The sequence below is a fragment of the Rhipicephalus microplus genome, chromosome 7 (genome assembly GCF_043290135.1).
Source record: "Rhipicephalus microplus isolate Deutch F79 chromosome 7, USDA_Rmic, whole genome shotgun sequence".
Lineage (NCBI taxonomy): Eukaryota > Metazoa > Arthropoda > Arachnida > Ixodida > Ixodidae > Rhipicephalus > Rhipicephalus microplus.
In genome coordinates, this window is record NC_134706.1 from 8,828,365 (window position 1) to 8,851,133 (window position 22,769).

The following is a 22,769-nucleotide window of genomic DNA, read 5'->3' on the forward strand; positions in this document are numbered from 1 at the left end:
AATAATTAGTAATTTATTATGGCCGTTCAAGAGGAAAGTTTAGAGTATGTATGGGCCAATACGGGTTTACTTGAGCTAGCCCCGCCGCGGTGGTCTAAGGTATTCGGCTCCTGACCCGCAGGTCGCGGGTTCGAATCCCGGCTGCGGCGGCTGCATTTCCGATGGAGGCGGAAATGTTGTAGGCCCGTGTGCTCAGATTTGGGTGCACGTTAAAGAACCCCAGGTGGTCGAAATTTCCGGAGCCCTCCACTACGGCGTCTCTCATAATCATATGGCGGTTTTGAGGACGTTGAACCCCACATATTAATCAATCGGGTTTACTTGAGCTAGTTTTGGCTTTGTATTTAGCCCATTTCGAGAAAAAAAAAAGCTTCCCCAATAGTTGTAAGCCCGAGAGGTTTTTTTTTTTTTTTTTTTCAAAGGGCCCCCCGGAAACACACCCAGCTCAAAGAATAGCACGGTTTCTTTTTCACGCAATATTTCCTCCTAGCCATTTATTTTTTCATAAAATACGTGATGGAATGTCGATCAGCCTCAAAAATCGACGCTGTCTAGGTTTTTGCGCTATTCAGGCTACACGGCGTTATTTCCGTAAGCGTAGGCGAAAGCCAACAAAACAAAGTAAAATGGGTTGCAATGATAGTGGGGCAAGTTGGCGTGGTTTCATGGCTCGAACCGGCGCAAGAACACGAGACACAAACGAAGAAAAACACCGGCGTTTCTCTTCGTTTGTGTCTCGTGTTCCTGCGCCGTTATTAAACACGAAACCAGTTGATCGCACATGATAGTCATGCAAGACAAAGCAGAACGGGCGGGCGAGTGCACGCAAAAGAAGGGTATACGAGAAATCTAGCGGCTGACATCCCTCGTCTATAGTGTCTATAGTGAACTAGAATATGCACATTCTAGTTCACTATAATAGCGACCAATCGAGAGCTTATTTCCTGATGACGTCACATCAACAGACTGCTGGCGTCGCGAATTGTGCCGAAAAAGACAACCGCCAGAGCAGAATAAAGCACTTGTCGTTTTTGTTTTCATACGTGCAGAGGTTGTTTACCAACTTTTTAAATGACGGTCGCCGGAGAATGTGTGTGTGTGTGTGTGTGTGAGAGAGAGAGAGAGAGAGAGAGAAGTTTATTTACAGAAAGGCAGAGAGGTCGGCCTGAGCGATAGCTTGCTCTGGCCTGCTACTCTACGAGAATGTGATCACAATTATCAGCTTAGGGTCCGATTGGCTGTTACAACGCCATTTGTTAAATTTCTTTTTTTTTCCGTTAGCGGCTAGTCGGGCATAAGTACGAAATCTCAAGATACCCCGTCACCCACTCAAGATGATGCCAGACAATGCCTAACTGAGGCTGCCTAAACGCCTATTAATTAATCGAATTAGACTGTCTATAGCAAACAACCTGACAAGGTTCTACGAGGGAAGCTTGGGCTTGACATAGCTTCGTCACAATAGTGTCGACTGAAAACGATGGATGCATAACCTCATAATACACTTGCCATCGCATTTCAGTAGTGCTATGCGATAACAATGTTGCTTAGTGTAATAGTAGCGCAAAGGTCACAGAGCGCACGAAAATAAATGATTGGCCTCTCTAAAGTAACTCGAAACTGGCATGCCAGAATGCAACGACACGGTATCGTCTCCCCAATCAAGACATCATCATCATCAGACTGACTACGCCCACTGCAGGAAGAAGGCTTTTCGCATGCTCTGCCAATTAACCAGGTCTTGTGACTTTTGCTTCCAGATTTATACCTGCAAACGTCTTAATATCATCTGCCCACCTAACTTCTTGTCTCCCGTTTGCCTTCTCTTGGAATCCGCTCCGTTACACGAAGAAGATAGGTCTACTTAATTGTAGAAGCGTTGGCTTCGGCAACATTCCCAATTAAACGACTTCTCATCGACCCAACCAAGAATACATTTTCCCCGAAACACCGAACACATTAAAAAAGTCCCAGCTTTGCCGCAAAGGAGAAGCGATGAACGCGACAGCAACAAATTAGAAGGTCACGAGCAGAATGGCAAACATATCGAAACGTGTCCCGCGTTTCTCGCAAACAAATGACGCACGAAATGTACTCACATATACAAACGAACGCGAATAAGCATCTCTGTTGTTACTTCGCTGAGTCTGAAAAGCGCGCGCTTTCCGCAGACGGAGACTGCAATGATTGCAGTGACCTTTGTGCGCCTGGTAACTACAGCAGAATCATCCCACGTAAAGCCCGAGGCCAGCCAAGGCGAACGATCCTCCCCTCCTCGCCACCGCGAGATAAGGGCGCGCGAGAGATCGTCCACTCCCCTCCTCTCCGGGGGTCAAAGTACGCGTTAGAGTGCCTCGATGCGCGCGCCCCCGCTTAGAGTGGTGTCAGCTTTTGCAAGGGCAGATGCCGCCGCCTCGGCTTCGGCGCCAGCGCGACCGCCATTTTGGCGCCTCCGGCCGGTAGTTCGTGCTTGGCGTGTGAGGTGTTGTTGGGCAGTGTTCATTCCCTTCCAGTTTTATGCACCCATCTCCACATCACCATGCCCGGCTGCTGCGTGCCGCAGTGCTCGAATCACTCGAGAAACGGATGGAAGTTGTACCGGTTTCCAAGAGACCCAAAAAGAAGGCTTCTTTGGAACGTTAAAATCAAACGAGACAAGTGGCAACCGACTAATACGTCGCACGTATGCAGCGTAAGTAAACATTTTTTTTTAGTGCGTCGTATTCTGACTGGTCAGCATTATTTAGGGCGCCGTTGTTTTTTATTTAGGTGCGCAATGTAAACGCAGGACAGCCAAACGTCGTGCAGGGTACTGTGCGGCGTGCTCGTGTTAAAAGATCACGCTTTAAGAAAATGCGTCAAGTACGGGGGCTTCGGAAGCCCCCGTGTCGATAACATTTCATGCTGGTTCAAGCCGGAGCGCGCGGGCATCAAGGCACCCTAGTACGCGTGAGAGATGAGCGCCACCGCGCGCTCATTGCGCCATCTTGCTGACAATGCTGAAAACACGATAGTTCCCCCCCGAGATGCCCGCCAACCGCGGTAAGTGGTAGATATAAATAGCTTGCCGTTTGAACGTTGATAGAGGTACCCCTCGGTGGCTCAGTGGCTAACACCTCGAATTCACGACGCGGAGGTCCTACGATGGACTCCGGCGCGCGGAATCAAACGTGGTAATTTTTCCTTCTTGCATTTTCACACACACACACACACACACACACACACACACACACACACACACACACACACATAAATATATATATATACGGTGCATGACATCGAAGCCGACGGCGACATCCAGCTGAGAGTGTCCATATAATTGCTATCGCAATAAAATGCAAGCAAACTGTGCAAATTAGAGGTCAGTGGGCCACGACATTTCAAGCCCAAGTGTTCTGTCTTCATAAGACGGAACACACGAACCGTCTCCTACCCCTATAAGTGGGGTAAGAACGTGCACCGTGTATGCAAAGTTTTGATAACATTGGTACCCTTCGTCGAAATGCCATTTTCCTTCCAGCTGAGCGAACTTCATCAATTATTACGATGAGATCTGCCTTCGGCTATGACAGTTCTGCATTGGTATAAAAAGAAACGATATGCTAGCCCGTACCATGCTAAAACGAGTGGAGGTCATTGGCTAATTGAGCTATGCTTTAATGACGAAAAGCTTTTCACAGCAACAACGAATATGCAATTCAGCAACAAGCACTTCCAAAGAGAACCAAAAAATATTCAGAAAGACTGGAGCAGCGAGGACACAAGCCTGTGCATCGTTGTTACTAACAATAGCAACAACTAAACAGTCATATGCTGAGGATTAGAACGTTCATTCCGATAAAGTAGTACATGCACAGGTCTCGTAACGAGGCGCCATTCTGAAAGAGGTGCAAGACAGGTGAGCGTAGCCCAATAGTCTCGCAATTTCGGGCTCTTAAAAGACGACCGCACAAGAGTAATACCGGCAGCTAGTGCCGGTGGTCACTTCCTCGTCTAAAGGCACGACCTTTAGCACGAACCGTGGCCCTCCGACGGGGCAGGAGAAGGGATTGCGATCTCGCCACTCAATAAGAGAGACGTCTATTTCAGGGTAGCTGATGGTTTGACCTTTCGGAGCATTTAGAAGGGCCAGTGAAGGTCACGCTGCGGCCAATCCACTGGCGCTCATTTTAAACAGCACGCGACAATAAAAATGTGCACAGCGCGCGCGCCTCTCTCTCTCTCTGTGTGTGTGTGTGTGTGTGTGTGTGTGTGTGTGTGTGTGTGTGTGTGTGTGTGTGTGTGTGTGTGTGTGTGTGTGTGTGTGTGTGTGAGAGAGAGAGGGAGAGTTCTTCAGTTGGCTTACCCTTAGTGTGTCATTTCGGATTTCATCGAATAACTTTGAACGGTGCGCCGCAGCTGCAAGTGGCAAAGGCAAATACCATTAACACCGCAACAATGATTCAGCGCAAGAAGAAAAAGAATTTTTTATTATTACACAGCGTGATGCGAACGATTTCAAAAAACAAACAAAAAAAACAAAAGAAGCAACATATGGCTTGCATTGCCACTGCCCCGTAACCAAGGTTCACGTGTGCAAGAACGGAAGGTCCCGTTCTTGCACATGAGCACGTGGTTGGTTCAGAGGTTTTCGACCACAGTCGCGCGACTGTAAAGTTGAGCCGCGAGCGAGTGGGCCAAAGCAGTCGCTTTGCGACCAAAGCAGCCGTCAGCGACCGCTTGCGACTCTTGTCACGCGACCGGTGCTAGTCGCAGGTGTGAACGGCCCTTCAACCGCTTGCTACCCCGCGAGCTATGTTCTGTTCGCGTTTCATTTCATGCCGCCGGTACAAAAGGACATCGGGCGACCGAACAACCAGACTGCAATATTTCATGCCAGGACGGGTCCAAGTGCTGCCCCTATAGCACCAGCGTAACACCGGCAGTTGCCGGAGGAGGGGGGGTGGGGGGGGGTTGCGAAGTGACCGCTTCCTGGTCGCTCTCTAGGCGCCGAAAGGAGGTCCGAGAGAGCGAAATAGAAAAGAGTAAACGCTCGCCTGGCCGCACCGTCGTCAGTCAATGAAAAGAGGCTTCTATTTAAAGGCGGCCAGGCTCTTCTTATACGAAGGTCGAGTGAAGGTCTCTCCCGCGCACTGGCGAAAGGAAAGTGGCCCGCTTATACGACGCAGCGGCACAGACACAAATTGGGGTCGTAGCTAACTATACGACCAGATATAAATGGCCTTTCGTTCGGTCATTACACTTCCGCTAAGGATTCTCGGAATGGCCCGTCGTCAAAGCGCGGGGGGGACGAGAAATCATTCACGAAATACGCCGGCCACTCGTTTTAACTCGCGAGTGGTAGGAGACTGTAGGGGGGATACTTCGCTACGTATATACGCTTTCCATTTCACGACGTCATGCAGTCGTGAAACATACACGAGATGGCACCCGGAATTCGTCTTTATTAGCGATATCTTTATTAGCGAATTCATCTTTATATAGCGATATGAGGGTGACGTATTGAATTGCAAGATATGCCCTTGCGCTTGAACATACCTAGTGTTAGAGAGAGCCAGCTGCGTTTATAGCTGCTATACGACATCCGAAACGCAATCTCTGATAATGCTGCACATAAGTCCTGGGAAGCAAAAAAAAAAAAAAAAACTTAACCAATGGGAAACTGATCGCAGTGTGAGGCTCGTCAATATACTTCACACCCTTTTTCGACTACATTCTAACACAACGCAAATACGATGAAAAATCAAAAATAGACGGCTTTAGTTGGGTGTCCGAAGGAGATGTATATTCAGACGCAGGCTTCCAACCATTTCCAATGGCACCTTGCCATTGCCGCATAGCTGTTGCTAACTCTGATCTTAAAAAGTGTCTGATATCGAGTTGGTGTCTATACTCCTTAACACCCGGCGTGTGCCAACCATTCCGCTTAATCTCATTTAGCGCCTTCAACTATACCGGTAAGCATAGTTGTTATATTACCGCTGTGTGCATTATGGCAATAGCACCCTGCAACATCATTCCATTGGATTCCCATAGTTTCGCGTACATGTATTACTTTCCCGTTCTTCACGTTTCCTTCCTCGACTCTTTCATATACAAAAGCTGTGAGGACGCCAACGTTGACTAAACGTAGCGGAAATGCACCATTACAATTTCTAGTCTCGAAAACACTTTGTCAAATGGATTACTGTTGGTTACAAGGCCACATAAACGTACGTAAGCATCCTAGAGTTATGATATGCTTGCCCTTCACTGCGGCCTTGTTAACCCTCACGTCTGCCATGTACATAACTTTTATGTTGCCAGACCAAACGGATGCTGCGTAACAATAATAATAATTGCCGAGTTTTTAGGTCCCGGAACTACGATAAAATTACGAAAGACGCCGCAGTGGATGGCTGTAAAAATTTCGACCGTCTGGAGTTATTTACCGGGAACCTAAATCTAAGTATACAGCCCTCTTTCGTTCCGCCCTAGCGAAATCCGGGTCAGCAGTCAAGTAACTACAACCACTAGACTATGCCGCGACCAGTGTTCGGTTTTTATATTTATTTATTTATTTATTTATTTATTTATTTATTTATTTATTTATTTATACAATACTGCAGACCAATTTAATGGTCCAAGCAGGACGGGCAGAAAAAAAGAATGTTCACGCACATACAATGCAATGCAATGTAACAAAAACAATGAAAAGAGCGTTAACACTGTCTTACTGCCTTTTATTGCCACCGATGTCATCCCGTCGACTCCTAATCATTCAGGGAACGCCAGTTACAGTAAATAAGACAAAAGGGACCATATATTACATTCCATTTTGCACGCTGATTGAGTCACCTTCCGGCTACATAACTGACGACTTCCAGTCCAGTGAACAAGGAAACAGTATGCGGTTCCAGAACGTCAGTCAATTTCGTCAGACTTGGTCCGCGACCGGTTTGATCTGATATGCACATACAGCGTCACGCAGTAAAACAAATCATTTATATCGGAAGGAAACAAATAATTTATAACCTTTCTATCGCGCAACAAAAAAAAGTTCTACTTGAAAACAAATCATCCCTGTATGACAAAAAAAAATGCTATCGGATTATACGTTACCCCGCGGTTCGTGCGTTTTAATCCCGTGGTCTCCTGAAATAGAAACGACGAAGTTTCTATACAGCACATGGTTACCCTTTGACACCATCCCCTGCGTTATCGGCTACTCGTCGCCCCGCCACGGTGGTCTAGTGGCTAAGGTACTCGGCTGCTGACCCGCAGGTCGCGGGATCGAATCCCGGCTGTGGCGGCTGCATTTCCGATGGAGGCGGAAATGTTGTAGGCCCGTTTGCTCAGACTTGGGTGCACGTTAAAGAACCCTCAGTGGTCGAAATTTCCGGAGCCCTCCACTACGGCGTCTCTCATAATCATATGGTGGTTTTGAGACGCTAAACCCTACGAAATCAATCAATCAAACGGCTACTAGTCTTATAATTCCCATTTATTGCGGCTGCGGGATGTCAAAACACGACCGGTTTTTCTCACAGACGCGGCCTTCTTCCAGCCTCTTACGTTATTGCGTCCATCCTAGCGTTCGCTTGGCGCGCACGTTATACTGCGAGGACACGCACGCACCGCGTCACGCACGCACACACACACACAGCGTCATGCTTCGCGTAGCGCGCCGTAAACCGCAGGGCTCGGCCGCAAGGTCAACAGCGTCTCGGCTCCCCGTCGACGCACGGGAAAAAGACAAAGGGGTCACAAATGTGCCGCCGCACGAGCGTGGTATAGCGGGAAAAAAATTGAATAAATAAAAAAGGAAGAATAACGTACTGACGCAAAAGCAGGAAAAGGAAGAAAAGAAAGAGATTGAGGCGACAACGCGCGCCCCTATATACTGTCCCGCTCACCCTCTCCCCTTGGGTGCCTTCTCACGGCGACAGCGTATACACGACCTGTGTACGTTGGGGGACCGCTCTCTGTAGCTCAACACTGTGTTGTGTCGGCGATAGATATTACGTTGTTTATTCAATGAAAAAAAAAAAGCTACAACTGTTCTACGGCTGACGAAACGTCGCACAGAGTATAACTATAGACGTCCCTCGTTATAACTATACCAGCTGTTGGGATTTGACGTGCCAAGATCCACGATGTTATTATGAGGGGAAAATCTTATTCGTTCATCGTAGGAATGGCCGACAACGCTCTTTGCAATGGCCGTCGTTGCGAAGAGACGCTATACACCACATCCTGCGCGACTGTCCGTTGAATGACATCCAGAGACGGTCACTCCATGGCGTCCGTTCTTGCGCGCATCGACCACAGCCCGAATGTCTGTGGACACTATTCTTTCAAGTGCCCGGGAGAAGACATTGCAACAGAGGGCGACAAAAGCACCGTTGAAATTCCTACGCGACACGGACCTGAACGAGCGGCTTTAACAGCAATGTCACACACCGCGAAAGACAAGACTGGAAGTGTGCGCGCGTGTGCTGCTTCACGTGCCGTGTTTATCTCTCTTCCCTCCCTATCTTTCATCTCCTTGATCCCCCTCCCATGCGCAGGGTAGCAAACCGGCTGCCTATAGACTGGTTAACCTCCCTGCCGTTCTTTTTCTCCTGTTTGCCATAATAGTGGAGGACTGCGGAAATTTCGACCATCCGGTTTTCTTTAACGCGTGCACTAACATCGCAGGGTACAAGGGCCTCTACCAATTGGCCTCCATCGAAATGCGACTGGCGCAGCCGGAATCGAACCCGCGACCTCAAGGGCAGCAGCGCAAAAAAATGACCACTGCTGCACTGCCGAGGACAGTAGTAAACTTGTATGTTGCAATGCCACAACAATCAATAGAACAAATGAGCATAATGTAGCAGAAATAGCAGATTCAACGTTCCGACCGGTCCTTGTGAAGAGTGCAGTTGACAGGTATGGTCGCTGAATTTATACAAGTTTGCGCATGGAGAGGTGCAAAGAAAGAGTTATTTTACAATAACAATAAAATGGAGCCTGAACCCACCGGAAGAATGAGGTTCATTTGCAGCAAGAGGTGGAGCAAGCTATATAGTGCCGTAAGACGACAAACAACAGCAGCAGTGAAAAGACAGTACTATACTATAACTAGTTTTTTTTTTTCATCACTGCTGTAACAATTACGAATGACTGGTGCTGAGTACACGAGCTAATATTCTACTTTCCTCCTCGTGTATACCCCTCGCATCACTCCTCCTCTCATTCGCTTCTATTTCCCACCCATTGCTAATCTATATACTACACAAGGCTATGTCATGCTATACTTCCCTTTCTTATAAGTCCTTGCTAAACTACGCCTTGCATGGCTATGCTATAGATATACGCCATAGGAGCTGGCGCATGTCTGCTTTCCGCGGGGCATACCTTACCACCGAGTTTTCGATACCGCTATTAGTCCGAGCTTAAACAGCTCCCCCTGTTAAAACACCAGCTATGCGAAGTTCCGGCAGTACACGCCCACTAATGAAGAGCAGCAAAATAAACAAAAATATAAAGTACGCTCAGCCGGTGATAGCTACTTGCCCATTGTGTTGTCCGACCTGACATACTAGCGGCCTTCTTGTCAACTCAACCGTGGGACTTGTCCTTGCGTTTCGCGATGCGCAATTATGAAATTAACAATGCGCGACAGGAGACGGCCTCTATGCGCTTCCCGCGTTTACCGCGCCACCTCGTGACGATTGAGGACATTCTTCCACGCCACGGGCGGGGGCACGCAACGGTGCGAACTCGTATACGTGCTTGTGGGGTATAATTGCGGAAACTCATTACTCTCGCGTCAAGAGTAAGGCACATTACCGCACACTTCTTAGCAGATTCTCGAGCGGTGATCTTCAAGCAAAGAGAGAGAGAGAGAAAGAGAAAGAGAGAGAGAGAGGGAGAGAGAGAGAGCGAGCGAGAGAGAGAGAGAGAGAGAGAGAGAGAGAGAGAGAGAGAGAGAGAGAGAGAGAGAGAGAGAGAGAGAGAGAGAGAGAGAGAGAAGTAAACTTTTATTCTCGAAACAGTGCCCCGAGCAATACCCGGTGTCACTATGAGGTGGGAGCTAGTGCTCCTTAGTCCAGGAACCCATCTGGCTTCTACTGCCCTCTTGGCCCTGGCGACGAGTATAGTAGCTGGTCTTCAAGCAAAGCTCGAAAAATTTTGCGCAGGCCTGACCCACAAGCACGGATGGCTTCCCAGCAGCATGCAAGGCCGCACCCCGTCGATAACACTTACGTGAAAGGGTGATATATGGCTGGAAACAGCAAGGCTTGGTATATACGGTGCTCGACGGCTGACCCTCAGGTCGCGGGATCGAATACCGGCTCGCGGAGGCCGAAGCGGACAAGGCGATCGAGGCCCATATAGACATAGATTTAAGTGCTCGATACAAAACCACAGGTGGTCGTAATTTCAGGAGCCCTCCAGTACGGCGTCCATCATAAACATATCTTAGTTCTGGGACGTTAAACCCACAGATATTTTATTATGATGATATTCGAAAGGGTTCCCTGTAGCGTTAACACCGCACCTCATCGACCGCGCTTAAGCATATGCAATATGACTGGAAACGGCAAGGCAATAAAACGTAAGACTAACACTCAGCGATGCAGCAAGTATACGTATGTACTCGCGACATATTATTTTTCACTTTGTACCAGTTGGAATGGTGGACGACAAACATTGAGAACGGGCATCAAGAAATGCAGCGAGAAAATAGCGGGACCCTAAAGCTTCGCCTTCAGGAATTGAACGTGACAGCGATACCATAGTGCGCACTTCAAACAACTATAGGACACGGAACCTTTTGGAACTTGCCTTTTCTAGTGGATGACCGGTTTATATCATGAAGTAATTGTAATAATGGCATGTCCTGACGCACGGTGGCAATATATGCTTGTACCGCGCATAATTATTGTAATATTGCGTGTTGTATTGTGAAGCATGTATGCAGGACGCGCGTGCTTGTAAAGCATGAAAGTTACTTCCAATGCATTTCCAAACAGAGAAAGTTATTATAGCGGTATTCGCTAGCAGGCGCATGACCACGTGGTCAACATCTGCTTGTCACGCAAGCGATCCGGGTTCGATCCCAACACCCTGACCCAGGATTTTTTATCGTCTCTTTATTTTATTTGCATCATTCTCGACTTTTCGGTCACGCATATAAGATGATTTTTCGCTCACAACGAACGACGCCGACACCGACGCCGGATTTTCTACGAAACGAGCTCTTAAATGCTATAGCGTTTAAGAGCTCGTTTTCTGACGCGATATATCGCGTGAGAAAGCGCTGAGCAAGCACCGCTGCACAAACATTATAGGTGATATGTTCCGCTTATTTGGTTTCATTGTCTCTTGGTCTTAGTATAGGTTTGTGTCTAACGAAGAAAACAAGCCTTCGATCAATTTCCCTTCCTTAATTCATTCATTCATTCTTTCAGTTAACTTAAGCTCATTTAGACGAAAAAAAATGCCTACAGGCTGATGGGACTAAATACAGATTACCTCTGCCTGACCTATGGTCCCTCCCCACACACTTGCTGAGATGTTCAAAAGCTGCGTGATAAACGCGTGGTGCACCTCTTTCTCCGTAAACGAAACTCCCGTTAATCTAAACGCACATTTTCGCGTTCCCTTGAGCTCCCCCCCCCCCTAACCATATCCTACTGGAGTTACCTCGTTACTTTCTTCCTTGCACCATGTGTGAACATGCTTCGCGGCCGCTGAAGGACGTCCCCGCATAGAAAAATCGCTGCCCACAAACGCGCCGCAGTGCGACGACCTTCCCGATGCCTTTGTCTCGCGTAGCGGCCGCTGTAAGAACAGAGCGACGCTGAAAGCACGCAGAAACATTACGCGCCTAACAAGCTGCCTCGTTCGTCGAGTGAAAGGACCGCAGAGCCGCGGCTTGCTCCAAGCTTCTTGAATTAAGGCTGTGTTGCTTGCCATAGAGTACCAACTTGCGATAGTTGGCACATACATGGTGTATTTCTTAAAACCAGTAACGGAACAACACCAAACAAGGAAGGGAATAAACAAAACGCTTTCAACCTTTCTGTATTTCGGCGTTCATATATCTGCACTGAACATAGCAAATTGCGCTTATAAGCTGGCAAACTCACCGTCTTAAGATCGATTTGCAATGTGATACTACCTTAGAAGTGTGGCAGCTTGGGCTAGTTGGTATGGCATGACGATAGTTATAGCGCGAGAACAAAACGACGACACAGAGACGACACAGAGTCCTTCTTGTCTCTGTGTCGTCTTTTTGTTCTCGCGCTATAACTATCGTCATGCGATACTACCGTTTAAAATGAGTTTTATGGGGATGGCGTTGGCTCGCTTAATCACTGCCAGCTTATAAGTTCTGCATGTGCACTCATGTGGACGCTTCATGGGATATACACAAATAAAAAAGCAGTGCGCACCAACCATCTCGAGTTATAATTCTATCAAAGCTCATTTCAGCGATACACCAGGCTCCTTTGGACCCCAATACCCTGTTTCACTCGTCCCTTCATTAGCAATTGATGATTGATTGATTGATTGATTGATATGTGGGGTTTAACGTCCCAAAACCACCATATGATTATGAGAGACGCCGTAGTGGAGGGCTCTGGAAATTTCGACCCCCTGGGGTTCTTTAACGTGCACCCAGATCTGAGTACACGGGCCTACAACATTTACGCCTCCCTCAGAAATGCACCTTCATTAGCAAGGTGCTTGTTCGGGGTGGTTGGTACTTCAGTGAACTGATTAAGTGGCGCAAAGTTCAGGGACGAGAGAATGGAACGCACAAGCCCTCATGTGTTCCATTCTATCGTGTAGTTTGCGCTCATTAGCAGCTCACCTGGTTAGCGAAGAAAAAATAGGGAAGCGTGTCGCACACTCCGCGACACTTGAAGGCGAAAGCTTGCTGACAACTTGCATAGGGCATCAAGTTGTGCAATCTGCGACTAAGTTCTCGCAAGACGCAGCCAGCCTCAGCTTGAGAGAGGCGCACTTAAAAGACACGCGTCTTAAGTTCAACAGATCAAACTGGGCTTCCAGCTTCACATTCTTAGAAAGTTGTGAAGGATCGCGCGCAATTCTCGTGACCGCACGTTGGTCACGTGACGACCATTGTGCCATGGCTGCGCATGTACATATGGCGCAGTGACCACACGCTCTTTTCGACCGTCAGAACTAATCATACGTATATTCAACAATGAACAAGAAGAAAGGTCTTCCCAGGTCATGCCCACATTAAGGACCGTGCCTATAGGTCGGTGGACTCCTGGAAAGTTTGCTTTCCCGTCATTTAGTGGGCCGTGGAGCTTACCACGTTGATTCAACCGGCAGGCTAATTTTGGGCGCTGTCATCAAGTCAAAGGCAGTCCCACCTGATATGAAAGCTACGTGCGAACTGTGGAGCCTCGATTCGCCTGTATTTCTCTTGAGTTTCCTTTGTGTTTATCGGATCTCCTTTTTCTTGTTCTTTTTCTAGTGATTATTTGACTTGTTTTGCGACCACTTACTTGACGTTCCATAGGTCCGTTTCTACTGATCACTGTTCACTCCAAGCGCGGCGCGTCTAACCAACACCCTCTGAGGCCTCTCCACATCATCCTTTCCCAGCGCCTACGTCTATACACTACGACGAAGTTGCCTAGTCGGCGCTTTCGGGAAACAGAAGACAACGTGGACGGATTGAATGGATTAGAAACGCACCGTAAGCACACCAACGAGCGTCCAGCAACGGACAATTTCTCAGAACACGTCCTCCACGCCTGTCTAGTGTGATGACGTCACCGATGAGTGGAGAGGGCTCAGATAGTCCGGCATATCGCCTCTACTTCTCACTTCGGATTCGCTCGGTGGACTTCCAGGATGGACGGTTGTGCCCTCGCGATCTCCGACGCCAGCGTAGCTCCCGCCGACTGGTTCGCCCTCCGCGGTCTCCTGACGCCGTGCAGCTCTCGCATTGTGGCGCCCCGCCATTGGACTGCTTCGACCGGATCCCCACTTTCCTATCTCCTTCTATTTTACGTCGCTTGACCCTCTATTTCTTCATCTATTTCCTTCTATTCGTTTTATCCCTCCTTACCCCCACCCCTATGAGGCACTGCCCCTTGTCGTCGCTCAGGCAGACAGAAATTAGGTGCCTTCTTCCTTTCCTTATAACCACTACCACCACCTTCTCACTTCCGTAGATGCGCGCTTATAACTCCCGCCACTGGCGTTTCACTGGCTCGGATATGTGAATTAGCACTTCGACGACGCTGGCGTTCACATAAATCACGCGCTGACGAACCAAACGTGCAGCCACGCACGGTTTACGTGTTCATCAAACGTGGGATGACTACAGGTGACGCCAACGCGAGACACTTATACGACGAACAGGGCGGTCCCTTGACCACTCCGCTGTTTGATGGACAGGCAGACACACCCGTAAATATTAACTGCTCAACTGGAACCTTATCAAGTGTATACGTGCGCGGTCCGCGGAACCAGTGAAAAAAAAAAAAAAACCCCACCGCAGTAACAACGGTTGGAAGAGGAACGATGGACGGGGGGACACCACCAAGAAATGTCGCTAGCTTCGGAGCCGGCTGAACAGTCACCCCTGAAGAAGGGGCCGAACCGGTCCCGAAACATCCTGTCAATTCTTAGATTTTTTTTTTAAATTTTAACTTGAGTAAGCATGAGCTATAAGTGGCTGGAGAGTTTATTTTATTCATTAAAAATTTCTTATAGGTACACAAGAAGGAACTTTGGAGCTACACAGTTCATGGGAGCTGCAACGCACGGCGGTTCAGATCGCAAAGGAATAACGCGTAGTACACGGATCGGTGTAAAGCTTCGTTATTGCGGCTCCATGTGAGCCACTTTGTCGTGAGACAAAGTTCAGCAAATGTCCAGCGGTTCCACTTTAGCACCCTTTCTGGGCTCCACCAATTCAAATCGGCTTACGAAGTTAGTAAACGAAACAGAACCGAAAGCACAACAATAAAAAAAGCCACAAGTGCGTTGGAAGACCACATTGCAGCACGAAGACTGCAGGCAAGTACGCGCGTGTACTACACATTATTCCCACCATGGCTGACCGATAGCGGTGCCAGAGATATTCCTCCAGTAAATACTGCAGGAAACAGTGAGGCAGGCTACTTCTCTCGTATATAGGCGGTGCGAACCTCAGTGGGCCACCGTTGTTAAGAAACGCGTTTTGTGTTTGCGCGGCGGGCGGCGCGGGCACGGTTGGCCTCGGGACCTTTAAGTCCAAACACTTGTGCGCGGATCAAGGGACAGGGCTGAATCGCGGCCTCACCTAAACTATATATGCCTTCAGCGCCGCAATCGTGTGTCAACAAAGCCCTAGACGAAAGCGGCGCGCGGCGGTCGAACAATCACCCCGGGCCAAACAAGGCGCGCACGGCCCGATTCTCGAACCGAGAGCTCCCCCGCTCCTATATACGCGCTAAGCGTATACGGAATCTCCGTCCGCACAAAAGAAAATACGCCCGCGGTGAAAGGCAATCGCCGAAGCGGCCGCCACTTCACCTCGGAGGCTTTCTCGGACACCACGGTTCGGGAGACGCGTTCCCCGCTCTGCTTGCCCGCTGATCCAATAAAACCTACTAGCCCCGATATCTATTTTTATGGACGCGCCCGCGGTGCTGCCACCCGCTGCGGTGTGCTGCAGAGGCGAGCCGTCAATAGCCGCGAACAGAGTTGGACAAGTAAGTGTTTGGCTGCGGCCGTTGAGCACTTGTATTCTCGGCTTCGCTCGTGCACGCCGTTCGCTCCGAGATATTTTCTTCGGTTAGAAAAAAAAGTTTTTTTTTTCTTATAAAGTGACCGAACGAAACACTTCTTTCCACGCGGCAGGCCAGAATAGCGAGACCACCTGTGTGTATGAACGCATTCCAAGGCGTGTTCCGCAACGAAAACAAACAAGAAATAGACAATGCAAACTATTTTGGGGTCTTCGAAGCACCGCATTTGAGAGCGAAAAACGCAGGGCCGACGTATTAGGCGAAATAACCACAGAGGAGGTAATTTCGTTGAAAGGTTTACGTCAGGATCATTGGCAGGCGTGCATGTGACGCCTCCTTGCTACAAAAAGGGAGATGACTGTACGGCACGTTTCGTTAGACATAACCCAACAATAAGAACATATAAAAACTAAAAAAGCCCTTTACGTATTCGCCTACGAGGCGAAGGCAGACGCAGCCTTCTTCTTCTTCTTCTCAGGGTGTGTTCCAATACTCCTTCTAGGCGGCTAAATAGACAGCTATAGGTGGACGGCGGCCGTCTTAACTACCATTCCAATTCTCACGTAGCCGGCAAAATAGACAAGCTTCGAGAAGACCGCATCGAAGACAAAGACGATAAAGGCTACCTTGCTGTCCAAAACAAGATGGTGGCTCAGAAAATTGCTCAGATAGGTCGAATCTCACCGAAATGATCGCCTGCACACTCGCAGATGCTTCTTTAGACAGTCAAAGTGAGTAACAATAAACTTTTTTTTTAGATTTGAAAACAAAATAAACTAAAATAAATAACAGTTACGTTAGTTTATCTTGGCTTTCTCTTCTGGACTCGAGGTGCCATCTCATCGCGTACACGCGATCCAGACGTGTTCCACTTCTCAGACAATATAGGCTCGATGCTGTCTTCTAGGCTGCCAGCGTAGACTGTCTAAGATGATGTTTCGAAGTCAGCGTAGACTGCCTAACATGCATTAGTTGGCGATTCGGTTCGCACATCAAGTAAAAAGTCAGTACGACAAGTAAAACGCACTTCTCTGCGCATAGCGTCTGAGTGAAACGTGCGACTATCACCGTTATATCTATTCGTATTCAGGTCGCAACAAATAATTTTGTTGCAAGTACGCGCACGTGTTGTGTCCTTCCTTCCGATCCTTGTGCTACTTCGCACTAAATTATCGCTTCACGCAATCGTCGACCGCGGTGATCGTTATGTGGGTTAATCCTACAGTGCGTTTACAAACAAGCTGGTCAAACACTTCACTTATAATTGAATATTTCATCAACGCGCGAGCGGCCCGAAAGTTGGGCAACACTGACATACCCGCGAGCCGTGACGCAACAAGCCGCTCGCGGCCCGAGCGTCGGCATTCCGTCGAACGACCTTAGAGAGTTTTAGTACCGCGGAGTGGTGCTACGTACGCATCACGCAAGCGCCTTGCGTTACGTGGCGTCCTTTGCCACTAATCGGCTTTTAGTACGCCGTAGTACCCGCGTACGTAACGAGCGCGAAGCGTGTTGCGCCATCTGGTAGATCAGAATAGAAGCACGTGTTGTTGACAGCCAATGTGAGCCAATCCAAGTGTTATAGCCAGATTATGGCCATATTTTAAGCCACAGAGCCGCTTGGTGCTTGCCTTCGATGCCGCCATTTTGCAAAAAGAAGTCTCGCGCTGTCGCGAACTTGTTCGAGAGCGGCGTGATCACCTCATACGTACGCGGTACGTAGCGGCTGCGTACGTAATGCGATACGTGCGCGTTGCGGTCTGCGCATGCGCACTACAAAAAACGTGGCGTCCTTACGTACGCAACGCCGCCACGTACGCAGCGTACGCAGTACTAAAACTCTCTCTTCTTACGCGCGGTCAGGCGCGCGCAGTCCGGCGATTTCAGCTTTCTTGAGCTTGACACTTGAATTGAAGCGACTGAAACTTTGTTACAAGACGAAGGCTCCAATTCACGCTGCACTGCCAGACAGCCTTGTCAGTAGCCATGACGGCGAGTGCAGCACACTCTTCTTCTGGCAGTTGGCATCACGTAGCACGTGACGAGATTGCAGTTGACCAATATTCAATCGCATACTATAGCATTCTTAGAAAGACATCAAGTCTGCCACAACGAGATCCTCGCAACAATTAAACGAAGGAAAGAGGTGGAAACTTGAGGGTTCGTTTCCTTCGTTAGACTGTGAGGTACGCATATAACATCTATAGGCGGCCAAGGCAATGACGTCACACCAGGGAGGACAAGCGTTCGCGACGAGACCCTGAATTTATATACGGGCGATGCGAGAGAGAAGGCGTAATGAGCAACAAGTGCTCGCACGTGAAAATGGCCACTGCGTATACCCGGAAGGAATGTTGGCCGAGCAAACAACTGCGCGGCCTCCACTTTCCCACTGTGGTCCCAACGTGGACGGAACACTTGAGCGGCGAGCTGAGAAAGCGTCGCCGGTATACCTCGACGCAATGAAGGTCGTCGCGCATGGGGAAAAAAATCTACGGTGGCTATCTGCCGACACGATGGGAGCGCGTATACAGTGAAAGCCAACGCAGAATCCAAGAGCGCGAGTCTGATGACTTCGCTATAATGAAATTGCAGTTTTGAATTAGCTCTTGCTGCAATGCATTCAACCAACAAACAAATAATGAAAAGGCTGCGGCGGCTGCATTTCCGATGGAGGCGGAAATGTTGTAGGCCCGTGTGCTCAGATTTGGGTGCACGTTAAAGAACCCCAGGTGGTCTAAATTTCCAGAGCCCTCCACTACGGCGTCTCTCGTAATCGTATAGTGGTTTTGGGACGTTAAACCCCACATATCAATAAATCAATCAATCAACAAATAATGAAAAGCACACTGAAGTATATCTGCTCTTTTCGTAACTCTACACTCTACCGACTTTCACCTCAATTGAAACGAATTGAATTGAACGAAAAAATCACCCATTCCCTCGATGGGTGCTCAACCCACAACCTTCGAATTGCGCGTCTGATGCTCTATCAATTGAGCTAAGACCATTGCATAAGAATAATTTGTCTACGACTATACGGAGCTCCATGTGCGCAATCACACTTACGGCAAATCTTGGGGGCGAAGCTCCTTCGGGTGTTGGTCGTACCCTCGTGGTTGGATGTTGTAGTAGCCACTTATAGTTAGTTTCAAGAATTGCTCACTAGATGGCGTTGTGTGTATATGTTTTTGGAAATATTATCACTAGATGGCGTTAATGGTTTTCGTATAATAAAGAAAATTCACAGCACAACCATGGAGTGTATGATAATGACCGGGGCGAAGCGTCGGTCCGATGCCTGCTCTAGTGTGATAGACAGACAGATGGACGGACCGTACGGACGGACAAACAAAGAGACAGACACACAGACAGACAGACAGACACACAGACAGAGAGACGTACACTTCGCCCCACTCATCATGATTCACTCTGCAGATAAGCTGGGAATTTTTTTCAAATAGGAAATTTAATGCACACAGCCTTTTATTAGGTCTGATTTCGCCATATTAGGGCACACAAAATATTTCATCATTGTGAACACTGACATGATAGTGGATTGCCTCCGTCGTATAATAGACCACGCTAACAATGGTTACTAATCAATCAGTTTATTATCATGTCATAAAAGGACGTTACAGGGAGTAAAATATACAGAAGAGGGTCCCAAAGTACAAGACTGCAACGGGAACTAGTACTAGCGCGTAATACTAGCACTAGTGCTAGTATTACGCGCGTAGATACGGTAAGCTTAAAAAAAACTGCACTTTATGTTTAAAAATAAAACAACTCAGAAGTGCACATTTCGCCTCGATGATGATAGCCTTACCTGCGAATTTTTTCCGTACGTCGCGATTTAAACCAGTGCACGTTTCTCTAACAATTTTTGCTCGCATTGTTTTTATTTTTCTCTTTCTGTACTCACAGAGGAGCAGCAAACAAAAAAGCGTCCCGATTCTCTATCCGTAAAATTCCTCGAAGTAACAAGCCACGAAATAATTGCCCTCAGCGAGCAGCGTATAGGCGAGAACAACAAAACACGACCTCGTGAAGAATCGCTATATAAAACAAGCGAGCCCCCGTGACTGGCAGCAGAGAAAACAAGCCGATCTGTCTCTCTCGGAGCTCATTATGTCGCGACCTGGCAGTGATCGCTCACCGCTAGGCGCCTGCACCAGACGGCAGTGTCGCGACTGCAGTAGGCGGTTTCCGCGCATCACTGCTCAGTCATACGGTGCAGCCGCACTGCGAAGTGCGTTGTAGCTGGGCGAAACCGGATTCTAAAATCGGCGACAAGTTAGGAATAAGAAAGCGTGCCACTCTCCATGCGTAAAATGAGCGTCCAACAGCGGCAGCTTTTTAGATGCGGAGCATCTAATACTCTAGGCTTGTAGTGCGGCGCCGTCCGCAAGCTTCCTCCTCCTTCTTCCACCATCTGTGCATCCCTTCCTCCTCTACACACCGCGTGCGCTTCTCCTCTTCACGAACATTCGCTAGCTGTATAATGTAGCGCGCATGCGCCGTCACGCTTCGAGAACATCGGCAGCTGACGCGCGCGCATGCGCCGTCGCGCTTCGAGAACATCGGCAGCTGACGCGCGCGCATGCGCCGTTGCGCTTCTCCCCCTTCTCGAACATTCGACAGCTGACAGTGCATGCGCCGTCGCGCTGTATATATACTCAAGGTCGGCGCTCGCTCGCTCAGTTGCCGCTCGTCGGTTGGTTTGTACGGCGCGTCGACGTCCAAGGTCGCGGTGAAATGAATTCCAACGAATCCACAAACACAATGATCGACGTCCCTTCGACCAGCGCCGCCCTTTCGCATACGTGTGTACGTGTTCACTCATTTAACACCCCCTCCTACAACCACGTTAACCAATTTAGCCATCGACCCAAGTAAGTTGCAATTTAACACCCCATTTCACAACCACGTTAACCAATTTAGCCATCGACCCAAGTAAGTCGCACTTTAACACCCCGTTAACCAATTATATGCTCCGCATCCTCCTCAGTGTTCCCCCGAGGGAAGCCGCGGGCAATTTTTTTTTCTATGACGTAAATGTTAACATAATCAACAAATAAAAAAGAGCAACATCGTGTCCTTTGCTTGTCCGACCACCTATAAGGTTCGACCACCTGGGGTTCTTTGTGAATCGGGTTTCTGAGCTCCAAAGTGACAGTTAGTAAACGCAAGAAGAAAAAAAATAACAGCAGCACATACCTGGAGTTCCTGTTCCTGTTCCTCGATGAGCAGCTGCTGTTGCCGCACAGTCTCCTCGAGCTCCTGGTTCCGCTCCAGCAGTGTCTTGCCCAGCTCGGCCGCCAACTGAAGGTCTGCGCAGGGTTTAATCATAGAGGACGGTGTTACACAGACTTGTACATCGGCAGCATGCAGCTCACTACAGTTCAATGAGCGTGACACGGCAAAACGGCACAAAATCACGCTTGGACGGTGGGAGGGGGAAATGGGAGAGGCCGCAAGTGAATACAAGTGGGTTGAAGAAGCTTGCGGCAGTAGGACAAATCATCGCACAGAGAGAGATGATACATCAGTATGAAATCATTCGCACAACAATCATGATGGCGCGGAGTAACCGCTGACTACAGCGTCAGCGGACACCGAAAAGAAAAAAACCCGCAGATAATTCGTACAAGCTACATGATGTCCATTCCGCCAAAATGGGAGCAAATTAGTGGTGCCATTCAGCAACGCCTATATGATACAGCAGCTGCAGGTAAATAGACTCGGATACGCGAAATTAGCTTTTGAGCTTCTAACAAATCGAAGTATGCAAATGAATAAACGACACTTTGTTCTCTCTCTCTCTCTCACGCGCTGAGACACTAAACAAACGATATAGTTCGCAGTTATTATCGTGGTTTATTTTGAAAAGTGATTTTAGATGGACAAATAGATTCAAGTCGATGTACGGCCACTGCATGTAGAAAAGTAATATCTCAAGGGAACACGGCAGGAGTGGCCACTTGTGAATAACCTTGTCTGCGATGAACATGCCTTAAGGACCAAGTTGACTTCGAGGTAAATGGATCTCCCTGAACGAAGTTGAAACGAAAACTTATCAATCAACGCACGCGCTACGAAAGCGCCGTCATTAAATAAAAATTTTTAAACCAAACAGACACCGATGATTCTTGTTCAATTGTCGTCCAGGTAATTTCATCGCAGTGACGTCGGGTGTAAGACGCCTATTCCTAAACTCAATCGATATCTGAAAAAAAAAATTTTGGAAAACTGTCACGCATTGCAGCACTTAGCGTTGAAGGCGGTGTCTCTACACAGGCAAGAACAGCACACGTAATACTGTATTTCCGCAACTCTCATCTAATTTTTATCATACAAACCAAAAGGAAACGTCGAGAATGCTACTCGTCGGCGTTCAATTGCACCAACGGAAGGTAAATTTCTGGGCAAGTAACTCGTGAGAGGTAGACTATTAAGCCTACAAAAAAAAAGAGCAAAACGCGGAATGCTCGAGAGACGTGGTCCATGAAATCCCTCTGACCCTACGGCAACGCATATACGTCTGCAAAGCAGCCGGGCCAATGTCTGAATAGAACACAGCGACAGCATGAAAGCTTGGTTAAGAAGTTATGAATGATCATGCTTTTTTAACTCTCCCTTTCTCTTTCAACCCACTATTCCCCAACCCCAGTGTAGGGTAGCATACCGGATACTAGCATCTGGTTAACCTCCCTGCCTTCCTTTTTTCTCGTCTCTCTCTCTCTCTATGAATGATCATACTTGTGGGTTTACGGCCCAGAACCACGACATGATTATGTGGGATGCCGCAGTTCCAAAAATTTCGAACACCTGGTGTTTTTTTTTTAATTAACGCGCACTGACAGCGCACAGTACTAGCGCCTCCACCATTTCAAAACACGAGTGGCGCAGCCAGGATCGAACCGGCAAACTTCGGGTCAGCTGCCAAAAATGACCAACGTCGGGTAATTTACTAGTGCACGGTTCAAATCGTCAGTGCAGACCAATAAGCTG

General features: G+C 48.3%; 1 protein-coding gene across 3 annotated transcripts in view; it reads right to left on the reverse strand.

The window, feature by feature from the left end:
• The window catches only part of LOC119180258 (cerebellar degeneration-related protein 2), a 149,609-nt gene that overhangs the window by 53,679 nt on the left and 73,161 nt on the right, over positions 1–22,769 (reverse strand). For all 3 annotated transcript variants that reach the window (XM_037431407.2, XM_075868620.1, XM_037431408.2), the window contains one exon: positions 20,976–21,088. In XM_037431407.2, the coding sequence (XP_037287304.2) occupies positions 20,976–21,088 (113 nt within the window). The remainder of the gene's footprint in view (positions 1–20,975; positions 21,089–22,769) is intronic.